At 31.2% G+C, this 23,819-nt stretch overlaps 4 protein-coding genes across 7 annotated transcripts; all 4 read right to left on the reverse strand.

Annotated features, from left to right (window-relative positions):
- Positions 1-3,903: 3,903 nt before the first annotated feature.
- Positions 3,904-8,309, reverse strand: LOC108323881 (protein root UVB sensitive 6). The gene is made up of 13 exons (XM_017556692.2): positions 7,763-8,309; positions 7,584-7,682; positions 7,393-7,506; positions 7,235-7,306; positions 7,024-7,134; positions 6,827-6,946; positions 6,220-6,321; positions 6,057-6,129; positions 5,821-5,901; positions 5,670-5,734; positions 5,461-5,562; positions 5,187-5,366; positions 3,904-4,558 (listed from the first exon to the last, which is right to left on the reverse strand). The coding sequence occupies exons 1-13, from the start codon at positions 8,057-8,059 to the stop codon at positions 4,490-4,492; spliced, it is 1,485 nt and encodes a 494-aa protein (XP_017412181.1). The 5' UTR covers positions 8,060-8,309; the 3' UTR covers positions 3,904-4,489.
- A 3,579-nt stretch (positions 8,310-11,888) lies between these two features.
- Positions 11,889-13,277, reverse strand: LOC108335776 (NADPH-dependent aldehyde reductase 1, chloroplastic). The gene is made up of 4 exons (XM_017571926.2): positions 13,066-13,277; positions 12,598-12,974; positions 12,150-12,508; positions 11,889-12,059 (listed from the first exon to the last, which is right to left on the reverse strand). Exons 1-4 carry the CDS (start codon positions 13,189-13,191, stop codon positions 12,037-12,039), a joined length of 885 nt encoding a protein of 294 aa, XP_017427415.2. The 5' UTR covers positions 13,192-13,277; the 3' UTR covers positions 11,889-12,036.
- Positions 13,278-16,112: 2,835 nt separating this feature from the next.
- Positions 16,113-16,999, reverse strand: LOC108338113 (uncharacterized). The gene is given in 3 exon segments (XM_017574829.2): positions 16,113-16,454; positions 16,457-16,654; positions 16,737-16,999. Coding segments are annotated over 3 exon segments (441 nt in total). The 5' UTR covers positions 16,950-16,999; the 3' UTR covers positions 16,113-16,424.
- A 1,851-nt stretch (positions 17,000-18,850) lies between these two features.
- LOC108323829 (NEDD8-activating enzyme E1 catalytic subunit) lies at positions 18,851-23,639 on the reverse strand. Of its 4 annotated transcripts, none has more exons than XR_008250325.1 (10): positions 23,408-23,639; positions 23,141-23,304; positions 22,823-23,025; positions 22,198-22,430; positions 22,068-22,130; positions 21,919-21,975; positions 21,593-21,714; positions 21,405-21,522; positions 19,825-20,208; positions 18,851-19,108 (listed from the first exon to the last, which is right to left on the reverse strand). XR_008250325.1 is itself a non-coding variant. In XM_017556601.2 (9 exons), the coding sequence occupies exons 1-9, from the start codon at positions 23,498-23,500 to the stop codon at positions 19,921-19,923; spliced, it is 1,341 nt and encodes a 446-aa protein (XP_017412090.1). In that variant the 5' UTR covers positions 23,501-23,639; the 3' UTR covers positions 19,656-19,920. The 4 variants fall into 4 exon arrangements, 1 of the variants encoding a protein (XP_017412090.1); XR_008250327.1 differs by having other exon boundaries at positions 18,851-19,121; XR_008250324.1 differs by having other exon boundaries at positions 18,851-19,154.
- Positions 23,640-23,819: the final 180 nt, after the last annotated feature.

The following is a 23,819-nucleotide window of genomic DNA, read 5'->3' on the forward strand; positions in this document are numbered from 1 at the left end:
ACAGAGGTTATCATGAACTGGTGAGGCAATTGACATTGGCACACACATGCACACATACCTGCTACATAGCTCTAAATTCAAAAACATCAATCAACAATTCAACAACTGAATTAAAAGGATTTTGTCCACAAATTTTTAACAAAACATGGTTCATTGCATTACGGGCAAACCTAGTTTGCTGTCTTTGTCGGTTGTCACCTTATCCCTATGAACACTAGGGCACGATATGAACAATCACAAAAAAAAAAATAAACATCTTGTAGTATTTCTTTTACATTTTAATGATAATATAATAACAATATTACATAACTTTACTGTTTTAATATAATATCTGAATTTCACGATGATGAATCATTATGCAGCCATAAATAATCATACAAATCTTGCAAGCACGCCTTGCTTTAAAAAGGGGAAAAGAAGAATGGGTCCACTTGGGGAAGAAGAAAGAAGCGTGATCTTTTTAATGAATTTGTGTTTTGTTTTTTCATTTATATCTTGTTGTTCAAATCATAAAACTTGTGTAAAACTGAATTTTTAAAAAAAGTTAACTTTTCTTGTGAATGAGTTAATTAGCATTTTAAATACATTAGTTAATGTTGAAAAAATTAATTATTAATGGATAATTAATAGTTGAAATGGATGGTTGAAAAAGAAAAAAAAGGGAATATAAAAGCGTGAAAAGAAAAAAGGTGGTGTCTTTAATTTGTATCGGGATGCACATCCTTCCATGCAGAATGTTCTTTGGTTTAAGGGAAAGCATCATAACAATAAAACAGAACACACCACACTGCAAAAAGCAACCTAAAGCAATTTCTCATTTTTCTTTTATCTACAACAAAACACTCCAAATGTTACATAATTTTACTTTTATTTTTTCCAAAAAGGAAATTCTCTCAAGACTTAAATTTCTCCTTCTAAAACTTCATTGCTAATTATAATATGTTTGAATTGAAAAAAATGAATAAAAATATAAAAAAATTTAAAAGTTTTATTCATACAATCAAGTTAGCAATGTCACAAATCTTGTAAGATTTCTATTGATTTCACTTAATTCCATAGTATTTATTTAGTAATCATCCTGTCTCCCTCCCACATGCGAGGAGCTTGAAAGGGGGAAGATACATATTGGCGGTTTTGTTTGGAAACATTCCCATTAATTAATAATCTAATAAGCTTTATTATTGTGTTTCTTCTTTTTCTTTCCAAATTTCTACTTAACAAATATAAATTATTCAAATATATACATTTTTTTTATAATTTAGTTCATCACATTTTGTTGTTGTTACTTCATTCATATTAGAAACTCTCGTCTAAAGGAGATTTTGTTGTTGTTACTTCATTCATATACATTTTCATGAAATATAAAAGTATATTGTCGTTTTATAAGACCAAGGGTAAAACATTGACACTAATATTCTTAACCATAAAAAAAATAAAAAATAAAAAGCTGAAAAAGGAGACAAAATAGAAAAAGGTTCTCCTATTTACTAGCATTTAAGAATTCTTTGGTTTCTATCTATGGCACACTCAAATGTGCTCACTAATTTTGTTAGTAATAAGGAGGTCTTTCAGATATAATTTAGTGGGACAAGGCTGAGTTGTTGGGAACCAAACCCAACGAACCTAGTTCCATTGTTTTGCTTAAGATTGGAGCCATGGCAAGTAATAGTTGAATATTTCTATATATATTATGTGCAATTGATGTGTCTCTTGCATTTAGTTATATATACTCTTCAAAAAATGAAATTATTGGGTGAGCTCACCATCACTGAATAAAGTTCTTCTTTTAGCAATCTAGTTGATTTGAATGTATGATTTGATGATACATGGGTGTGTGATGAATGGTTTTTTTCCCACACTGCACTTGATTTTTTCATCCATATACTTATTTTAAGGATTTGACAACCTTGGTTAATGTTCTTGTTGCCTGCGCAAATGTTCCTAGTTTTTTATTTGGGAGAGCAGTTCATGGTCATGGACTTGTCAAGACCAAATTTTGGTAATGTATACATCAATGGATTGTCAATGAACTCTTGTTTTTCAAGAGTTAGGTTGCAAGAAACTAAATTGACATATACTTAATTTATTAGTTAAGTTGTTATTTATATAAGATATTCTTGTAATGCTTTGATTTATGTGAACATTTATATGGTTTTGTTTTTTTAATGTTAAGAATTTATATAATATATTATGTTTAATCCTTAATATCATTAAATTATAATATTATTATATTGTTTATTATTTTATTTATATATATATATATATATATCTATTAGATGAAATAATTATTTTATTTTTAAAATATAGATTTAAAATTAAAATTAGATTTATATAAAAAAAATTAATTTCCATCAAAAAAATATAAATCTAAAAATGGATTTGGACTTACAACTTGATTTAGATATAAATCCTGATCCAAAACCATCACTATTCACATAAGAGTCCAAAGTCTAATGCAATTTATTTTGGAATTTTGTTTCTTATATGAGGCCTAACTTTTTTTATTTCTATATATATATATATATATATATATATATATATATATATATAATATCTCCCTAAATACCTATATGAAATATAAAATATCAAATCATATAAATAGGTAGAATATTCAACTTCTTTTATTAAAAAAAAGGTTTTAAAATAGTTAATAGAATAATTTTAAAAAATCAACTCTGTACTTAGATAAAGAGGTTCACAATTTCCATGACATTCAAATACCAATACATTTAATTTAAGTTTATTTATTTATTTTTAATTGTTTTATTTGGATATAATAATTTAGATCTATTGAATTTTAATTTTCTTACTTCAATATATAATTTCAATCACTACTTAATACACAAAATTATTTAAATATTAAAATACATTTAATAGTTTAAAAATATCATTTGAAGTTATTTTTCAGTCAAAGTCCATATTTTTTTTATTCAGTAAAGTCAATAAAGATTTTTTCAATTGGTATTTATTGGGTATATTTTCCTTTTATGCCAATCAAAATATTTAGGTTAATATCAATATCAACTAAAAATTATTTTAGTTAAGACTGACACAAAAATCTTGCTTAAATTGATTGAAAGCCTGTTATTCGTCATTAAAAAAAAGTCTTAACTAACTTTTAACAAAAAAAAAAGAAACATTGGTATTGTTAATAAGAAAATTATATACGCTAAGGCTTAAAAAAAACTCTAAAGCGGATCAAGAGCAAAAGAAATAAAAAGAACTTTTAAGTATTTTTTATGTTAGAGGAGTTGCTAATAATAAAATTTTGAATATGCTTCAAGATATGGTTATAAGCAAATGTGGTTTGAATGTGATTTCTATTTTGTTTTGTCAAGCTTTTTATCTCAAATTAAAAGAAATATGGCGAAAATACATGAAGAATTGTGATATTATGAAATTTAAAGTAATCCACATTTTTTTTTGAAAAAAATTGCCATGTAGATAAACTTATAAATTCGAAAACTGATAAAAGACATGAGTTTTAATGGTTTGGTTCTCTTTGTAATGTTATTAGGTGATAATTTTTTCATAATAAATTTCAATTCTAAAAAATACATTCTATCAAGTTGCCAATGTTGGTTTAAAAAAATTAAGTTGTTTAAAAGTTAATTCCAGAACTCAAAATAAATAAATAAAACATAAATCTATAAAAAAAACCATTAAAAAATGAAAAAAAATAAAATATTCATATTTATTACATATGAATATTCATTAAAATACTTATTTTGTATCTATTTATGAAATTTACCCCTATAAATTTAGTTTTAAATTTTTTTAAAAACTTATTATTTGAAATAAATTAATTAGTTAGAGTTCAAATATCGTATTCAGTAAATAGAAAACACCCAATCTTTGATTTGGTGGTGCATCAGTAACACAGTAATATGAATGTAGATGAAGTTCATACAATCATCAAAGTGTTACCTTTAAAAACAAGCTTATAAATTCTAGTCCAAACACACCATGATTCCTATGCTTCCTGCTTCGAGGAAAAAATTTACAGGATACAAATACTTCGGACCTAGCTTAATTTAATCAGACTTCTTGCACAAATAAAGCTACAAGAATGCAACATGGAAATTACACTGAGCAACAAGTTCTTGAACTCAGCTGCAAAATTGAAATTGAAAACTTATACTACAGAATGATGCTCACTGCAAAAAGAATAAAGAACAAATCTAAGAAAATAGAAAAAACAGAGTAACAAATTTGTATATTTCGACCGAGAAAAAGAGACGAGCATTGGTATTTTACGTGGTCGTATATGCAGTCATGCTAAAACTGCCATACTTATGTTAAAGGCCATCCACGCAGAACATCCGCAAAAAGTTCATTTGGCTTTTAAGAGGGTCAAGGATGCTACAATTCCACAAGCATTGCATGTTTTCGTTGCACGGTGGTTATTTTAAGCTTCAATTGCCAGACCCATTTCACATTGAGAGCAAACCCAAGAACTCTGGCACTGAACCCAGCAGCAGGGAGAATATCATCTATTATCAGGTGGATACAGCCTAGCTCGACCAGGATTTAGAAGTGATTCTGACATTGTCCAACCCTGCAAGTAAAAAGGTTATATGAACTTGGCATTTGCAATGACTTGCAACATATATACTTCAAAAAATGCTGATAAAAATCTTGAGCATGCAGATAAGCCCTCAGATTTCAATTATTTACAGTTAAGATTCACAACTGTGCATCTCTAATTCCCCAATTCTCGTCACTCACGGAATCAAATAAAATATCAAAGTAACAAACACTCTTCACAAAAATGGAGCGTGTTATAACTACAGTATAAAATACAACAGCATTAAACTCCCTCATGAAGATGGGAATAAACTGCATTAAAAATGTTAATATCTTTTCATTCCAGCTATCAAAATATATGTAAAAAATAATTATTCTACCCTGAGAATTACTTAAAACAACTGAATATTCAAGGTATGGTCAAACAGAAACATGAGTTCAAAACTAGCACCTCTTCCTACCCCATCTCCCAGAAAAGGGTGAAGTCCTTTGACAATGATTGCATTCAACAAATGTAAGGCATTCCAAATGTCCAAAACTCAACACCACAATAGCCAATAATTACTAGTCAAACACAGCATTCAAAGCCAGGCCAAAAAATACTGTAGTAAAACAATATAGGCTGCGGAACCAACAAATAAATACGTTTGCTTCATTACCTGCTCCTTAGCTTTATTCTTGAAAAGACCATAAGAATTTGTCACAATTTTGCAAGTATCAGCCATACAAGCCTCAATATCAGCAGTTGTGTGCGTCACGTTTGAGTTAAGATCCCCACTTTCCTTCAAAGACGAGGTCTTACTTTTATTTGAATTTAACAAACTGAAGAGCACATGAGCCTACAAAACAAAGTTGTTTAAGTCTTAAGGTCTTTTCAAATTAAATATTTCCCGATCTGTTCTGACAAATTTATAAGATAACCATATATCTCACGTGGAATGCTGCTTTGAGAATGTCATCTGACTTTGCCTGATCCTTGAGCACAGCATAAACCTTGTGTTTCAAGGGGTTATACGTAACAATATATTTCTCCCTCTGTTACCAATTTAAGAGAACATCAGTTACATATATTATATAGCAACATCAATCAACCAATAACTTAAGAAAGAGATGGAAAATCTCAAGTCCTCAAAAAGGCTTACATCAAACAACGGCTCTATGGCAATATATGCACTAGGGTCTTGGAATGCTTCCTTGACTCTTGATCCTAGAAAGACAGTTAAAAAAAGAGTTCAGTTTTAATTTTTCACCCAAAATGATTGCTGGTAAAGATCTTTTAGCCTATTGGTATACCAAGGACAACAGGCTTATCTCTCCATGGAAAACTGAATATGTTCTCATTCGTATTGCCCTCCTGCAAAGTGGGAACTCGTCCTGAAATAGATTAACTTTAGTTAAAATGTGAACAAGGCTTCTAGTGGAATTGCATCTAGTGATTATATAAATTAAATTTTCTATAAAAGAAAGAACAGCCTGATCAATAAGAGAGCATGGATTGACTGTTTGATGATTTTAAACAGATCCACTACCTGTCTTGAGGAAGGATTCTACTGCCACACTGAATCTTGCACAGTTAAGTGTGTGCAGAACAACAGATTTAACCTATTAATGCATTAAACATTAGATACACACGATCACCAGATTGGAAGTACAGATAGATAAGCATTATCATAGCATACACAAAAGACAAACCTCTCTATAAGAGCTAACGATATATCCAAATGAAAGGAGGGAAAATGTGGTGACAAGCGACGGATTCCTTTTGGAAATCAGTATGCTCAAACCAGTTCCTAACTGCAAATTGAAAGAGATTTCGAAAGGTAAACAATTTTTCACAAACATCATCAAACCTGGATTTTTCAATTATAATGACACAGTTCAAAGAGGTAAACAGTCTCTAATACGACTTTTACAAATTAAATTTACAATTAATTCAATCCTACAAAGTCATCTTTCAACATGAGATTTGCACTAACTTATATAATATAATTTGGGGATATTATAATGCATGAAGGATTCCATCACACCCCCTGCCAAGAACTATATATGCCGAGCAATATTAAATATTGTGTTTTTCTTGTATGCTATTAAATATTAAATCAAAGCGATCACTTCAAAAGTCATCATTTTCAAAGCATGTAATGGCCATGCACCCATGCAAGAATGAAGTTGATTGATTAGAAGGCAAAGAAAAGGAGGAAGCCGAGTACCAGGTTAGCCCAGGTTGCAAAAACTGTTGCAAACAATGTTCCAACAAAAGTATGCCAACATTAGAATTAATCAAAGTTCAGAAACATACCAGGTCCGCAATATTGCCAACACATTCTCCTTTAGCAGTGACATCCCCTATGTTTTCACCTTTGGCAAAGGCTTTGTAAATCGGCGTCCGAGTTGATGTTGATGTTACAGCAGCAACATTCTGAGAGCAGAAATGAACAAATAAGCCTGCAGAGCTCACATACAAGCGAAACACTCATCGCAAAGCAGTCGCCAAACCTTTACTACATTTGCAGCACAAGCCAGAGGTAGAAACAGATGCGGCACTGCAGAAGTTGCCAGTTCAACTCCAGCACCCAGCTCCATCAGAAGATCACCCGCAAACCGCAGCTGTAACACAAAAACTCTGAGACTGCAGATTGTGGGAATTCGGGAAGAACCAATTTGTATGACGAGGTTGAGCAAAAGAAGCAAGGAAGCTAACGATTACCTGTTTGAGGTCATAATCAAATTTCTTTCCTTGGCGAGCAAACAGCATCTTCCCCACACGACCAGCACCGTCCTACGGGTATTATTTATTTATTTATTTTCACATTCAGCTAAACAATGGCGAGTGAAGCTGAGAATGATTGCCACGGTTATAGTTACCTTGAGAATCCAGTTGATGGCGACAGCCCCAGGAGTAGCCCTGTTTCTGGAGACGCCAACTGAACTCAAGAGGGTCTGAGTGGTGAAAACGCCCATTGCTCCACCAAAAAAGTGCTAGAAGAAAAAGGGTTAGAAATTAGGAAAGCATGGAAAGATTGTGAATTGGTAGAGGAAGATGGAAATAGTGATACCTTAAGAGCCCTCCATGTCATGTAGGGGACGTAGGAAGGAGTAACACTGTCGGGGAAACCCTCGGGAACAACATAGGATCTAACGAAAGCGAGAACTTCCTGCATCGTGATGGTGAGAGAATGAATCCAGGAATGAGGGTTTACGATAGAGAGAAAAGAGAAAAGAGAAAAGAAGATACGTCAAGAGGGGCCTGGGGAGACTGCAGGGAGAGAGGGCGAAAGGAATTCTTCTTGAAATGACCGGAGGCATCGGTCTCGGCGACGTACTTCCATCGACGGCCATCAATTTCCTCGCAGCAGATCATGGTGAGGGAGGAAGGCGTTTGGAGGAGAGGGGCGGAGGCCAAATTGGCGCTGATACGCAGCGTTTCGCGGACCAGAATCTCCTGGGACGAAGCTGCTGCTGACGCTGCTATGGTACTCGTACTCGAATTCGCAGATTGCTTGGTGTTCATCTTCATTGGGTTGGGAGCCATGAATTGAGAGAAGATTGGTAGATTGTGATTTATAAAGTGAAATTGTATAGTGAGAAGTGAGGGAGCATAGTTTTCATCGAAATGGGAACAAAATTGCGAATGGAATGAGGTTAGAATTACAATTAGAATTACCAACCCTAACGCCGCATGGCGTGCTCCTTCTCATCTTTCTCGTCATTTTCATAGGATTGAAACGAAATGATATGAGATTGATGAAAGGGTTAAGTGGTAGCAGTTGAAAAATGAGAACCACATTTTTTTATTTTCTCCTATGCTATGTTCTAACAGCTGTCCCACCGCCAAATCAAGGCCGCAACTTTACTTTAGGTGGGTCACCCACTTTCTCTCTATCCAGTTACATTTAATTCTTTCCTAATAATTTTTTCTAATTTCACAATCTTATTTTCTTTTCATAAAATACTTTTCAATTTTCTATTTCTTTCTATTACTACTTTATATCCTTTTCAAAGTCCTTGTATAAGAAGTTTAGCAATAAATGTCGCAAAAAATTACGTTGTATAAACTCCTAAATTCCTCCCACAAAATCACCCTTCCGATGTTAAGGATGGTCGGCGGCGGCGGCGGCGGCTACAAAAAGCCAAGCAAATTTATTTTAAATCAATTTTTCAGTTTTGTGTTTAAAATGAAGAGGATTCTTCTCTTTGTCACATCCTACAAATATTCCACACTTAATTACGTTAATATTTTAATAATTTGTATTTTTTAAATTAAATTATCAATACGTGTTCTTATGTTTAACTGCAAGACATTGTTTATACTACACACTTATTTTTACTTTCGTGTTATTACACTTAATTACCTTCTTTTTTGTCTAATTGTTTATTTATTTTGTTGAATTTTAGCCACTAATGAACTGATGGATCAAGTTGGTCCCTTGATTTTTAAAATTATTGCAATTTTATACGTGCAAAGTCTCCATTGATTTCAATACCACTAAAAAGTGTTGTCATTGATTATCAACAGTTAAAGCTATCAATGCTGGTTAGAATCACTGGTTGAAGTCAATATAGACATCACGTAAAAATTGAATCATTTCAATAAGAATAAATTGAACCATTTATTAATAATAAGACCACATATGTGAGTATAAGAATTGCTTAACGGATGACAACTAAAGATTGAGACATTCAATGACATTGGAAGTTTACAAGTTTAGGCATTTGAGAAAACTTTTTTATAAAAAATCTTAAGGTAATAATTTTTTGAGTTTTTTTTTTATATGTTACTTAACTTTTTGTTTTTAATGTAATGCATAACTTAAATTTCTAACAAGGATGTCTCGAATTACCTTTAGTTGCACCACCCTTATTCAGTATCACTATTCATTTTTTTTTAATAATGCTTGAATTTGCATGATTTTTTAATTTTCATATGATCCACACAATCTACAAGTCTAAAATCTCATAAATAATAGGACTTGTAGGGGTAGAAATTAAGCTAAAATAATCATCATTAGAATTTCAAACAAAATTAAGAAATTTTGAGAAGTCAAAGACTAAAACATGGAAGAGTAAGAATACTGAATGAATAAATGATGTTCACTTTCCTTGATTACTATTAGGATAAAATATAATATATATTAAATAGAGATATATGAAATAACTCATTAAATTAAAAGTATAGTGTATAGAAAAGTAAATTTTATATATAATATCTATAATTTATGATTATATTTTATTATGATATCTTCTTCGAGTTAAAAAATAATGGTAATGATTCTTAATTTACTAATTAAACAAGCGAAGCAGTAGCAAGGAGTAGGGGTGGGCAAACTGCACTGTACTATAAACCAATTATAAACCAATTATAGTTAACTATTAAATAGTTCAAAAAAAACTGGACTGAACTAAAAAATAGTTCAAAAAAACTGAACTGAACTATTTTTTAGTTTAGTTAACTGCAATACAATTCAGTAAATTGTTTTATAATTCACAATTTAGTTAACTATTTATTGTGCTGGGCATAATTAGCCTAATTGTACTAAACTATATTTATACTATAAAAACTAAACTATTTTTATTAAAAACTGAACTATACTCAGCCATTCAATTTTAAAAAAATTGGATTTTTCTATTGGCAGTTAACTATTTCATATGGTAAACCATACAATAGTAACCAAAATAAACTGCAATTCGTATTGGCATCGCAAACATACAGAAACTGCATGTTTTTTTTTTTATCTTAAAACTATTTCAGAATAAGTTTGAAAAATTTATTTAAATTCTTAACTTAAATAAAATTTAATTGCATTGATTACATTAGAAAAATTATAAGAAAAACCTTGTTCAAAATCTATTCATTTTGAATTTCAAGCATTATAATTTTTAGTAAAAATAAAAATAATAATAAACGAGTATGATATATAATTATGAAAAGTAAGATATACAAATATAAATTAATACAAATAACTAAGTTACATATTTTATGAGAAAAAATAATTCATAACAATTTGTAAATAGTATTAAATGTGTTTTTTCCTTTTTTTTATCTTAAAACTATTTTAGAATAAATTTGAAAAGTTTATTTAAATTCTTAACTTAAATAAAATTTAATTACATAGATTACATTAAAAAAATTGATAAGAAAAACCTTAGTCAAAATCTATCCAAAAATAAAAATAAACGAATATGATATATAATTATGAAAATTAGGATATAAAAATATAAATTAATATAAATAACTAAGTTACCTGTATGAAAAAAAAATAATTCATATATAAAAATATAAATTAATATAAATAACTAAGTTACCTGTATGAAAAAAAAATAATTCATACCAATTTGTAAATAGTATTAAATATATTTTTTTTCTTAAAACTATTTCGGAACTTGAAAAGTTTATCTAAATTCTTAGAGTATTTTTTTTTTAAAAACTTACAGTTAAACTTTTTCATTTAGAAATTTAATTTAGGATATTTATTTATTTAAAATCACTTTTCAATAAGTTATTTGATAAAAAAAAATAATATGTTTCCATTATGTTTTGCAATTTGTTTTAATCAAAATAATATAATTCAGATTTTAATAAAAACAGTTTTTATACTATAATATAAATAATCTATAATTTAATAGAATTAGTTTAATACAATTAGCTAGCAAGGAGGACATCTTTAAATATAAAAATGTTTTACTTTTATGTGAATGAGAATCAAAGACGTTTTGAACAAATTAAAAGATGAAATGACAAAGTTAGATGCTTATGTAATCCATGAGATGTTTGTCTGTTTATCGACACTATTCTAATTCTAGACGGATCGTTTGACGTGATATTTAGATTTAATATTTAAAATTAATTTTATAAAGTAACAATGTCATTCAAATTAATCTCAATCTTTACGAGAGAGAGATACACCGTGGGTCTACATTTTTTTGTCTGTATTCTAACAAATAAAATTTCTCATTTTCTCCTTCCAATAAGTAATTTAAAATCTGTCATGTTAGTTTTCACTCTATATAAAAATATTATCAATATAAAATTATCACTATTATTTATAATAAATGATAAGATATTTTATTCCTACTGCGCATAGATTTAATTTTATTTAAATAATTAATTATATATTTAATTTTATTTAAATAATTAATTATATCTAAATAAATATAATATGATATAGAATTGTGACAACACACAGAATTAAATGAAAGGAGCAGAAGTTTGTTGGAAAAGTTTTGTTTCACACGTTTCTTAAAAGTACATTAATTGAAGATTCTTTTTAATAATATATATATATATATATATATATATATATATATATATATATATATATATTATGACTTTAAATTAATTTTGTCCTTTTGTAGTGTGAAGGTTTTGTAGTGTGAAGGTATGAGCACCCTTATTTGTTACTAAATGAAGGCACATGGTACAGAGGAAGATAACAGTGTTTATTTGATAAGAGTGTTGTTTATTTGTTTGTGTGTAAAAGAGAAAGGCAGAAAAGGTGGTACTGGACAGCATTAAGCATTGACGATCTCTCCACCTAGAGAAAACAAGAAAGCAGAGAACGTGTAAGAAAAATTTGAAGAGAGTTGTTGTTGTTACAGTAAAAGAAGGCATAAAAGTGACGCACCATTTGGATGGAGGACTTGACCAGTAAAATAGGAAGAGTCCTGAGCAGTTGCCAAGAACAAATAACATGGTGCAATCTCACTAGGCTGAGCCGCACGCTTCATTGGCACCTCACACCCCAACTTCTCAATCATTTCACCAGACTTTGAAGCAGGCTGTATTGGCGTCCAAACCGGTCCAGGTGCAACAGCATTCACCCTGATTCCCCTGCTCGCCACCTGCTGAGAAAGACCTCTCGTGAAGGCAACAATGGCTCCCTTAGTAGCAGTGTAGTCCAACGCTTCTGGATTCCCATTGTAGGCGTTAACTGAAGTAGAGTTGATGATGGAACTCCCTTCTTTCATGTGCTTCAGAGCATGCCTACAAAAAAAGGGTCAGCATATATATATATATATATATATACATACATGAGGTCAAAAATTATATCTTGGATATGTTTCATTCTGTACTTGACCAAAAAGAAGTGTGAAAAGATATTGGTCCCGAAGACTCTTTCAATCTGCTGTTGAGTGATTTCCTCTACGGAGTCTGTTAAATGCTGTTCGGCTGCATTGTTCACCAGAACATCGATGCGTCCATATTCTTTCACAACAAGCTCAACCACCTGCTTGCAGTTCTCATCAAAGCCAATATCCGCCGCTATTGCCAACGGATCATCTGCACCACCTGTTTTAGCTTCTAGCAGCATCTTCAGAGTGTCATCTTTATCCCTGTCCTCATGCCCCTTTACGTATGTGAAAGCCACAGTTGCACCCTCTTTCGCGAAACACAGACAAACCGCTCTTCCAATTCCCGAGTCACCTCCTGTCACCAGCGCCACCTTTCCCTGTGCACATCCACACCATAACTTGTAAGCAACAAGACTTAGACTAAAAGCATGGCAAAAAAACATTACACTCTGAGAAACTGAAAAATACCTTAAGTTTATTGGCGGGTTTGTAGTCTGCATGTATGGTTTGTGGGAGTGGATCCATTACATGTTCTTTTCCCGGCTGCGTTTTCTGGCTTTGAGGTGGGAACTTGGAATCCTTATTGCTGGCCATTTTTGGTTGATTAGAGAGTTTTTGAAGGAAATTTTGGGTAGTTGAAGTATATGTTGTATGGTCGGAGGAAGCCTTGTTAATGAGATATTTTATAGAGAGGTTTTATAGAGAGGTTTTGAGGTAGGTAGAATGAATTTACGTGTTGCTGTGACGAGGGGACATGTATTTGGTAGTGATGAGTGTTGTATAAAGGAAGGAAGGTGTGATGGCATGCCACGTAAAAGAAGATCTACCTACGTGTCATTCATCGGCACTGCTATGGACTCCACAAGCGGTGAAGCTTAGAACCATCTGTGTTAATTATTTTCACACTCCAATTCTTTATATTATTATTTTAAGCTATTTCTCATTATTCTTCTTTTTATTAAACATCATTCATTGTGATTAAACTTGATTTTCCGATTAATAATATTTACTACAAAATTTAACTCATTGAAATAATTATTTTAGTCATTTTTTTATACATTGTTTGATTAGGATGCAAAGAGTCTGACTTGGATCAAATTACTTAATCAAACTAATTGGATTGAATTGAGTTTACTTTTTTTTTTCTTATTTAGTAACTCCTCTCAATCACGCTCCTCTTAAAAATTCTTAAAATTAATATTTTTAAATTTATGAAAATAACAACAATATTTACAATGTATATATAAATAATATTTGTATAATAAAATGTAATTTTTTTTCATAATTGATCTGATGTATTAATCACTAATCTAAAAATAACAATTAATTTTGTATGGATATTATTAGTCAGTTGCGTTAGAAGTTTTAACTTATGATGTTATAGATAGTTTTCAGACTGATTTAATTCAAAATTGGCTTTTTTTCTCGAATGATTTTCAACAACTACCTATATATGTGAAATTTGTGTTCATGACTCCCGAAGAGGTTGGAATTGTCATGATTAAGTCAGGATTACAAAAAGATAGTGTTGTTAAAATAGGTTGTAATTCGTGAATCAATCCGATCTATTAAGGATTTAAGTCGGGTAAGGTCTAAAAAAATGTAATTTTTTTTATGTAGGCTAGTTTTAACTCGGTTCACTTAGAACTTGACTCATTCGGGTTGAACCCGTGGTGAGCCGGGTTGAACTCGTGGAGAGTCGGGTTGGCTCACCAACCTACCTAATTTAATTTAATTATTTATTATTTTGTGTTTCAATATTATTAGTTAATATTTTTTTTATTATATTGTAGATGAGGATAAAGATGAAGATTTTTCAAGAGAGAAAAATATTATAGATTTATCTATTTAATACTCTAATATTATAAATGGACAATTGATATAAAATTATCAATGTTATTTGTTCTCCTTTTGTGCTTGGTTTTGGATTATGCTTTAATTGTATCATACTTTTTTATTGTCTTTGAAATTTAACATCATTTTAGAGTGATATTTATTTAGATTTGAATTAAAAGTATTTTTTTTTTTTTTACTTTTAGAAAAGAACTTATGAGCCAATGAGTCAACCTGCTTAACCCACCAACCCGTGGTGGGTCGAGTCTGGTTCGAATTTTTTAAGCTCGCTAATAAATGAGTCGGGTTGGGGTGACTCACTAAATGATCAACCCGTGGTGAGCCGGATCTGATCGAGCCGGATTACCCGTTTTGATAGTTCTAAAAATGATACACTGGCACACAATTCTTTTAATTAATTTTATATTATTTTTTTATTTTTTTTAAATATAAAATTTTATTCTTTTTATCTATTTTATTATGTGAAATAAATGTAAAAGTGTGTATCCAAAATAATAATAAAATGTAAATATTTATATTCATTTTACACGCATTATAAATTAAAATAATTATAAAAAATTAATCTTTTGTATTTTTTAAGAAAATAAGAAATAGTAATACCTTTTATGCATGTAAAATATTATTTTTAAAACATGAGCGATTAATTTTGGAAGTATTTAAAAAGGGAAATTCTGTTATTTAAACAATCCATTCAATTTTCTTCCATCATCACATCACAGACACATACTTAGTTGTTTAATATACAACTCATAGTACTATAAATATAAAAATAGTTTACCACTTTAGATACTTAAATACTTTGGGTTGAATTCACAAAAAAAGAAAATATTACAATTAGTATTATTTTTACTTAATATTATTTAATGATATATATCTAATTTGGAAATTTTGAACTTAGTTACCTACATTAAACATATTTGGATGGAAGGTGCATGATGGGACTAAACATTCCTCTTTTCAATTCGGAAAGTGTTACAAAACAATCTCAAGTCAACTGATACATCTTTCACATAAAAAAAAAGGCAATACCTACTTTTTCTTGAACGTATATTAAAATATACATAATTTCATGTTTTCAATTATATTATTATTTCTTTTTTATAAAATTTAATATACATAGCCAATATAATATGTATTTTATAATTCATAAGGTTGAATTGATAAAAATTTCAAATAAAATCATGGAATGATAAACTTCTTAATTAAATATTTTTAAACTTACTTAATACATTATTTACATGGATTAAAATTGATGTGATACGTGTAGATTAAAATATATAAGAATATAAACATTTAAATGTCCCAGTATTAATAAAATTTGATATATATAATTGTGAAATGATATAAAAATGATTGAAGCAATCGACAAAATTATTTTACAAAATTTATTTAGGATATAACTTTTAATAAAAGTTACACAATTATATACATATATAGCCAGCCAGTTGCCTTACAGATATTGGTGGTTTGAAAACCTTTGCAAAAATAATTTTACTCAACTTTTGCTAAAAAAACAATAGTACTGTTGTTTCTCTATCGTCATTAATGAAACAGAAAATATCTGTGATAAGCAACGTAAGGTTTGGTTTTATGTTTTTTCTGAATTATTCCCATGTTAAACACAAACACAGTTAAACAAAATGAAAAATCGACAGAAATGGTAAAAAAAACAAGGACAGATTCATCAAACTAGATAACATCATAACAACAAATCATGCTTGTGCACACCTTGACTTCAATCAAACTTTAACTAACCCTGCAAAAACTAATTCATAAGGAAGATTCTGCAATCTCCACTGTATATACAATTATTCTACTGGCATCACTGTCAACACATATTGACCTGCACATGGTTTGTTCAAACTACATAACCATACAATTATTGCCTAAAGACTAAAGAATTAATCAGACCCATATAGAAGTAATCAAGCGATACGACTTATGTAGTTTTGTGGGAAGACATGTACGTATCCTCAACCATTTTCGGATTCGAAACTGGTTTTTTAATAGGAACAGGAGCAGCCGTGTCTGGAGACTGCTTTTGATGTTTTGCGTTTGAGCTTGATCTTCCTTTCCTGTGCTTCCTTCTGGGCTGAGTGGATTGAGGGATAAACACCCCTGTCCCTTTGCTCTGTCTTCTCAAAGCATGCTCATAGAGAATAGCAGACTGTGGGGGATGATAGAATGACCCAGAAGAATAGGTCTGAAATAAAAGAAAGAAATTTAAGTTGAAGCGAGGTTTTTCTGAAGGAGGAAAAATTCATCCAAGAGTAAAGTGAAAAAACCTGAAAGTGGTGTTCTTGAGGAGAAGAAGCAAGAGGGTGTTCTTCATCTTCTTCTTCGTCCATAATCAGGAGAGAAATCTGCTTGCTCAAGTCAGCAAAAAAGAGGTCATCTTCTAGTTCAAGAGCAACCTCCATATTAGAGTTAAGAAAGTTTGATGTGTGTGTTTGTGGGAGAGGGTTTAATAGAGATGGGCATGTGGGTTGGTGGGCCATGGAGAGAGTTGGCCAATCTGGCTGAGGCCCACAAAAGTAGCCCACTAGAATGATGGAAGTGTGTTGATCTTAAAAGGATGAGATGAGGAACAGCAGGAAACAACTGTTGAATCGATGAGATGCAGATTCATGATCCCAAAGATACACCAATGGTTGAGAATGGTCCACTCTTATACCATATCCAAAAAACCAAACATTCATGGCTCAGTAAACAATCAATTCTTGTCTCAAAACTCTTCTTATCCATTTTCTATCTTCTTTCTAGCGGTTGCTCTTGGTCAATATTAAACCACCGAGACACACCCTGCATGTTACTGTCACTGCAATTCCACCCATATAACTTTTTCTTCTTAACAACGATAATGCCTCCTATCATTAATCAATTATATAAAGCCCACAGTCGCAGGTCAATTTCTTCACACACTTGCACTTCGCCCTCTTCTCTTCAAATTATCTTCTTCATCATTATACTTTATTCACTTCATTACCCTAACTTTCTTTTAATTATCAAACCCTCCACCAGAGAAAATATGGTTCCTGATTATGTGGAAGAAGAACCATTATTCTTTGCTCCATGTCAGTGTTGTTACGTAACAGCTATACTGTTTCTCTCTTTTCTTTTTCTTTTTCGCCTATTCATACTTTGTACCTTGCTGCCGTCGCAATCGCACAAGTTTTCAAGGATCGACAAATCAAAACAATACTAACTATAGTCGTAAGTTAAATTAATTTTATTGCCCTTTATAACTTTTTTAAACAGGTTTTTTATTAAAATAATTACAAGTAAGGACAACCAAATTACAATAAAAAGTTATTAAAGTACCTTTTTTTTAAATAACTACCTATTTTTAATACGTAATTTTTTTCACTGTAAACAAATACAATCGATTTCTGTTTTTTCTTTATTTACGACAAATTAGCCACTAAATTATTTCCTATCAGAATATTTTTTTTTTAAATCTTAAACAAACTTACTCTAAATAGTTTTAATTTTTTCATAGTTGGTATTAATGACATGAGAATTTTTCTGTTATGACAATTTTTTATTTAAATGAAATTATTTTGGTTAATAAATTTTATTTTAGTTTTTATGTATGAAGTATAGATAAAAATAAAAAATTAGTGAAACTAACTTATTTTTTATAAAACCATTTTAATTGTAATAAAATAAAAAAATAGTTTGATGATTAAAATAAATAGTATTAAAATACAAATTAATGAAAAAATGTATGAATACATATGGCTTGAAAACAAATTAAAGACTATGATTATTTGTTTTTTTTTCTAAGCAACAAAGAGTACTTGTCTCAATAGTAAATCAACAAACAAATTTTGTCAGAATTTACTAACAAATATTTCGACACTTTAGTCCTTTAATTAATTACTAAAGATAATTCATGATTACAAGAATCACCTTTTATAAAAATTAAATACTACCATCTCAAATACAGCAATTGAATATTTTTTCAAAACTTCTATTTTGCAAGGATCAATTAAGATAAAATCATATTATCAACATACACAGTGAAGACGATTACTTTCCCTTCTTTGAGTTTTATAAATAAAGTGCGTTTTGATTTACTTTGCTTATTTTCAAAATTCTTCATTTGTGGAAGAGAATCTCTCAAACCAAGCCATCCACGTTTGTTTTAGTTCATACTATAATTTATTTTTTCAGCTTGTAAACATCTCTTCTATATACTATACATACAGTGGTTAACTTTAGGTGGAGATATGATTGAATAATTATATAAAAATTAATATACATTTCTTTTAAATTAAAATATACTATTAATTTGATGTAAAAAAATATTTAATAAAATTGCATAATTGTTTGTTTATGTAATACACACACATGTGCGGGTGTGTCTGGGCGCTCGTTCTTTTTATAAATATAATACCTTTGGTAGAGTTATTCTATACACTTGAGTTATGTAAGCTCACCATCCTTCTCGTTCTATTCTTACCAAGAAATGACAAGAACTTCTCATTTTTTAATATATTGATACAGACACTTCATAAAATTATACATAATACTATACTCCATGTTAATATAAATTGGAAAGTGTGCTAATAATACACCTTCAAACACAATCGAATACTTTTCAACTACTGAAATTTATATATTCGAATGTTGACTTCAATGTCTTGCACGGAATCTGCAATCACAACCTGGTAATGAATTTCTAGCTATATAACCTGACACTAAAACAATTGACATGTAATCATTAGCCATTGAAAGACAATTAACCAAACACTCCAAAGAAAGATAAACCATTCCAAGTATTATATATACTTCTCAAAGATTCAAACAATGGAAGTTGTCACTTTTGTTAGTTGTAATGTATGACTTGGTAATGAATCTTTTCAAACACAACAAACAAGAGATGTGTGAAGATACCCTGAATTTTAGCCTGCCGGGAAGATATTCCCCCTAATGTACAAAGCTATTAGTTTAATGGTTTCTATTTAGCACATTTCTCCCGTCCGTAAGCTGACCCATTCTAAATTCAATCCAAAATGGTCGCCTTAACTTCACTTTAGTAAATATAATAATAACTAGAGACCAGAATCTTCAAAACTCTCAACCATTTGTTGCCAAATTATACTTGTGAGGACATTTCTCTACCACAACAAATCTACAGTTCATCTCCATCAAGATATTTTAAGACCAACTTTAGAATTTCAGAGATGAAATACGGGCACTTGGAAACGTTAAAACAACTTAATTTCATCATATATAGTCTAACTGTGCATAAGATAAAATGGAATTGCAAAATTCGTCACCCTGTGGGGCAATCAATCCCCTGCATCAAAGTGTTATTGACTGGCTTGTATATGAAAAACTGACAGGGTAGAAACTGTAAAACCGTACCTGTTCAATATTGGAAACAATCTGAGATATCTAACAATAATTATCCTAATAGAGCCTAAAAACTCCAAGCACCAACACATTATACGATGGCGTAGGTTATGCTCCTCCAGCTGTATCCATATCTGTAATCCCATCGACTCCCTTGAAAACAACACGTAATTTTCTCAAACAAGAGAACTTTTGGTCGTTCTTGATTGTCATACCATTCACATGTACAACATCCTTGGGCAGTTTACCCATGAGGTTAAAAAGAGATAGACTCAGGTTTGATCGAGTCATTTCTTCCAATACAGGGGGAGCTTGCATGTACAGATTCTTTCCTCGATGTGTGATACTAGCTTTTGATAACCTCAACTTAGGATGTTCTTCCAAAAGATCCATGAACTGTTAACCACAATTTGATTAGAAAATGCAGCAGAAAGGAATGTGCTAAAGTTGCATTAAGATACGAGTTGCTTAAAAACAAATAACTAAGCAGTACACTTGTTGAAAAATACACACACACACACACACACATATATATATATATATATATATATATATATATATATATATATCATCAGTACACTAGCGTTTTATTGTACTAATTTCACTGATTTCGAGCCAAGAACATTTAATAGATCACAGAAACATTATTTCACCTTTCATAATGAATGAGCATTTCATGAAATAAACAAGGCCGGTCTTGCCAGTTAAAGGACGGACTTTCCTAAGATTAATGCTTACTAAATCTTTCTAAATGTTCAACATTCTAAGAATTTCTTCTACAGACATCAATAAGGAAAAAATAAAGGGAAAGGAAGATGGGAACAAGGGTTGAAAATAAACTAACAATGAAACATTCTAGATTTGGCTTCAAATTATGATGAGGTAGCAACTAAAACAGAATGAATTGACATTCGCTGCATGAATAAATAGTAAATATGTACACACACACACAAGAAGTGGCTTTAGTGAGAAGAACTAATTACAAACATCGGATTAAGATTAAATATAATAGGCGGTGAAGATTAAAATACTAAAAACTACAAATTAAAATATCTTGCAGCCATCAAATCTCTAAAGATTCATGACCATAAATATTACCCCATGCCACCATCACTATCATCACCACTTATGATGACTATTGTTGCTACCATCACCATAACCGATGTCACTATGTAGTGGAAGCAACGACGATAGTCATGATGGTGGTGATAGCAACAATCATGGTGGTACTGTTACACCAGGTGTAAGTCTAAAGTTTGGTAGTTGTAATCATTATCACGTAAGCAAATGTTTTACTAGAGTCACTCTGATATATATACATACATACACACACAAAAATATTCAGGGTTAAGATCTGTTTACACCAGGTGTAAGTCACGAGCTAGTCTCTTTCGTATTGCATCAATTTGTATTTCCTTAAAACTCTTTCCCCTAACCAACATAAGTAAATTGATTTGAACAATCATATTTAATAAAATTAATGGTTGGATTTAGTATAAGTCTAAAAAGACTTACACATTATGTAAACAGATCTTAACTCATACATATATGTTTATATGAAAAACTTGAGGAGTTGATAATTGAAAAATAACCTTTTGCAATGTGATTGAAGTGTCCAGTTCAATACGTATACCAGGACCACACACAAGACAGTCCTTGTCCCTTTCAAATTCTGCCACTTCGGTATGGAGGCCTGCTGATCCATTATACCTACAGAGGTATTAAACAATCAATAATATTTACGGCCAGAAGGAAAATATTGATAAGAAAACAGCCATACGTTAAATAATTCGACAAAGTTTTGCTGCACTCTGTTGCAATCTTTAATGTTTCTAGTGCACATGCAGCTGATATAATAGCATTTGTTGAAGCAATAGCTGGAATGATGTTCTTCACAACACCCTATTAAAATAATTAATTCTTAGTGAAAATAGATAAATGAAGAATATGGCCGGTATCACCAGGGAAAACACAATAAACAAGATAAACATCAAAGAATTCGTAGGAATTTATCATTCAGAGAAAACCAAAGTACAAAACTATACACACCACATAAACACTCAGAATTTGCTATGGATTAACTATGAAACTTAATCATCCACATACCTGTGTAAGAGAATAAGTAACTCCAGGAATGCCAAAAAGCTCAGCCCTCTTGATAGCCTGTAAAACATAAAGAATTATACTTCTAACTGATTCGTGGGCCAAAAATGCACATTAACCTGTCAAGAAACTCACTAAGAAATAGTGGTCACCTCGTCATAAACCCATTTCATATGCTCAGGGTTATCTGGATCAAAAGCCACTCCACCATGAACCTATAAATTAAATTCTGCATGAAATAATGGACATTGCAAATAACAGAAAGAGTAAACAATGATTTACCTCATTCCACTTAATCAAGTGAGCATATTCAATACAGTGGGCAGCTGTCCTAGGGGTTTCAGCCAGGGTGCACAAAGGAAACTTTACTTGAGGTGGAAAAAGCCAGATTGTACACTCGAAGCATGGTGTGATCCCTGGCAAGATAACCCTGGCATGGCCCTTGAAACCTTCAGTCCCACCATCCACCATAGGTTTGATAGTCTCTTCTCGTGGACTATCATCAGATTCGTACTCTAGTATTATCAGAAAAAAAAAAAAAAAACTGAATATTAGAATAAGCATACTGCTGAAAACCTTATACTTCAGGTCAGAGTGCTGTTGATAACCTTATATCTGATGCCAGAGTGAAAAATGAAAAACCAATTCTTGAAAACAATTCAATAATAAAACAGAGAAGGAGGATATATATATAAATCCAAAGTTTTAAAAGATGGTTCATGACCACATATTTTGCCACAACATCAAGGTTTATTGGATGTCTGTCACTGCAATGCAACCACAATGGTGGTTATTTGTCCATGATTTCCAGTAATATTGAGGAAAACTACAAAAGCATGACTGCGACCATAATTCAAAAGGAAAATCCTAAGCAGTTTAAGTGAAAGGTACAGGAAACAAAACACACCTAGAAAACTACAGGCAACAGTATTGATATAGCTGCGTGCCTCAACAGAATCAAGACCAAGGGCAATAATGCTAAAATCGTTGTAAAATTCAATTTCCTTGTCCTCAATCCTGCAAAAATGCGGCACAATTTGCACGCCACTGATTCTCTCCATGACTCGCTTGGCAGCTACCTCAGCTTTGGGTTTGCCAACATCTTCAAGTCTACAAGCAAAGCAAGTTAACAAAAGAAACTGCGGAAATGAAATACCAAACCAAGACTAATGGGATTATTAGACAAGTAAAATATGAGGATTTAAAAGAAAGGCGTGAAGTTAACCTGAACAAGAATTGGCGGTTGAGATTAGTAACCTCTATGCGATCCATATCAATGACCTCAAGGTTTCGGAAACCAGTGAGGGCTAAATCCTTCAACAATTCGCAACCCAAACCACCTGCCCCTACCACCAACACTTTGGCGAAGGCCTGAAGGTCATCTCGCAACTGCAACAGAGAAACCACAAGGGAACACAAACCAAACCCTATAGAGAGAGAGTAATGTGAATAGGAATAGCAATTGGAATAGGAACAGTAAGAATAACAGTACCTCGGCGCCAGGTTCGAACCTGGGACCGACAAGATTGCCAGGGCGGAGAAGGAGCTTGTCGAGGTCTCTGGATCGACTCGAGGTATCCGCCATTGGAGCTGAAGATGCTTCACTCGCTACCTTCTACGCTCTCTTCACCGGCACCGCCCCTCAGATTTTCTAATTCCACAGTTTTTCCTTTTCCTTTATTTTTTTCAGCTTTAACTTTAAGCTACCACTTTTATCAAAGAATGCATGTACATGTTGGTCATGGATTTTATTCTCGGATAAAATTGTTTTTAAATTGTTGAAATTTATATCAAATGATCATAACTCTCGAAAATTTTGAAAATCGTGAATGTTTCGCAATAACTAAAGTGTTTTATGCCAGTAATAATATTGCTAAATTTTTTTATTGAAGTTAATTAAAATT

This window comes from Vigna angularis, chromosome 1, assembly GCF_016808095.1.
Source record: "Vigna angularis cultivar LongXiaoDou No.4 chromosome 1, ASM1680809v1, whole genome shotgun sequence".
Taxonomy (NCBI): Eukaryota; Viridiplantae; Streptophyta; class Magnoliopsida; order Fabales; family Fabaceae; genus Vigna; species Vigna angularis.

Coding starts and splice junctions, on each gene's coding strand:
- LOC108323881 (XM_017556692.2), bottom strand. CDS start 8,059: ATGGCTCCCAACCCAATGAAGATGAACACCAAGCAATCTGCGAATTCG. Junction 6,947..7,023: donor GTGCTGCAAATGTAGTAAAG/GTTTGGCGACTG, acceptor TTCTGCTCTCAG/AATGTTGCTGCTGTAACATC. Junction 5,735..5,820: donor AGATAAGCCTGTTGTCCTTG/GTATACCAATAG, acceptor CTGTCTTTCTAG/GATCAAGAGTCAAGGAAGCA.
- LOC108335776 (XM_017571926.2), bottom strand. CDS start 13,191: ATGGCCAGCAATAAGGATTCCAAGTTCCCACCTCAAAGCCAGAAAACG. Junction 12,975..13,065: donor AACCCGCCAATAAACTTAAG/GTATTTTTCAGT, acceptor GGATGTGCACAG/GGAAAGGTGGCGCTGGTGAC. Junction 12,509..12,597: donor TCACACTTCTTTTTGGTCAA/GTACAGAATGAA, acceptor CTTTTTTTGTAG/GCATGCTCTGAAGCACATGA.
- LOC108323829 (XM_017556601.2), bottom strand. CDS start 23,500: ATGGCGGATACCTCGAGTCGATCCAGAGACCTCGACAAGCTCCTTCTC. Junction 22,431..22,822: donor TGTTGCCTGTAGTTTTCTAG/GTGTGTTTTGTT, acceptor TGATAATACTAG/AGTACGAATCTGATGATAGT. Junction 21,715..21,918: donor TTACTTATTCTCTTACACAG/GTATGTGGATGA, acceptor TTATTTTAATAG/GGTGTTGTGAAGAACATCAT.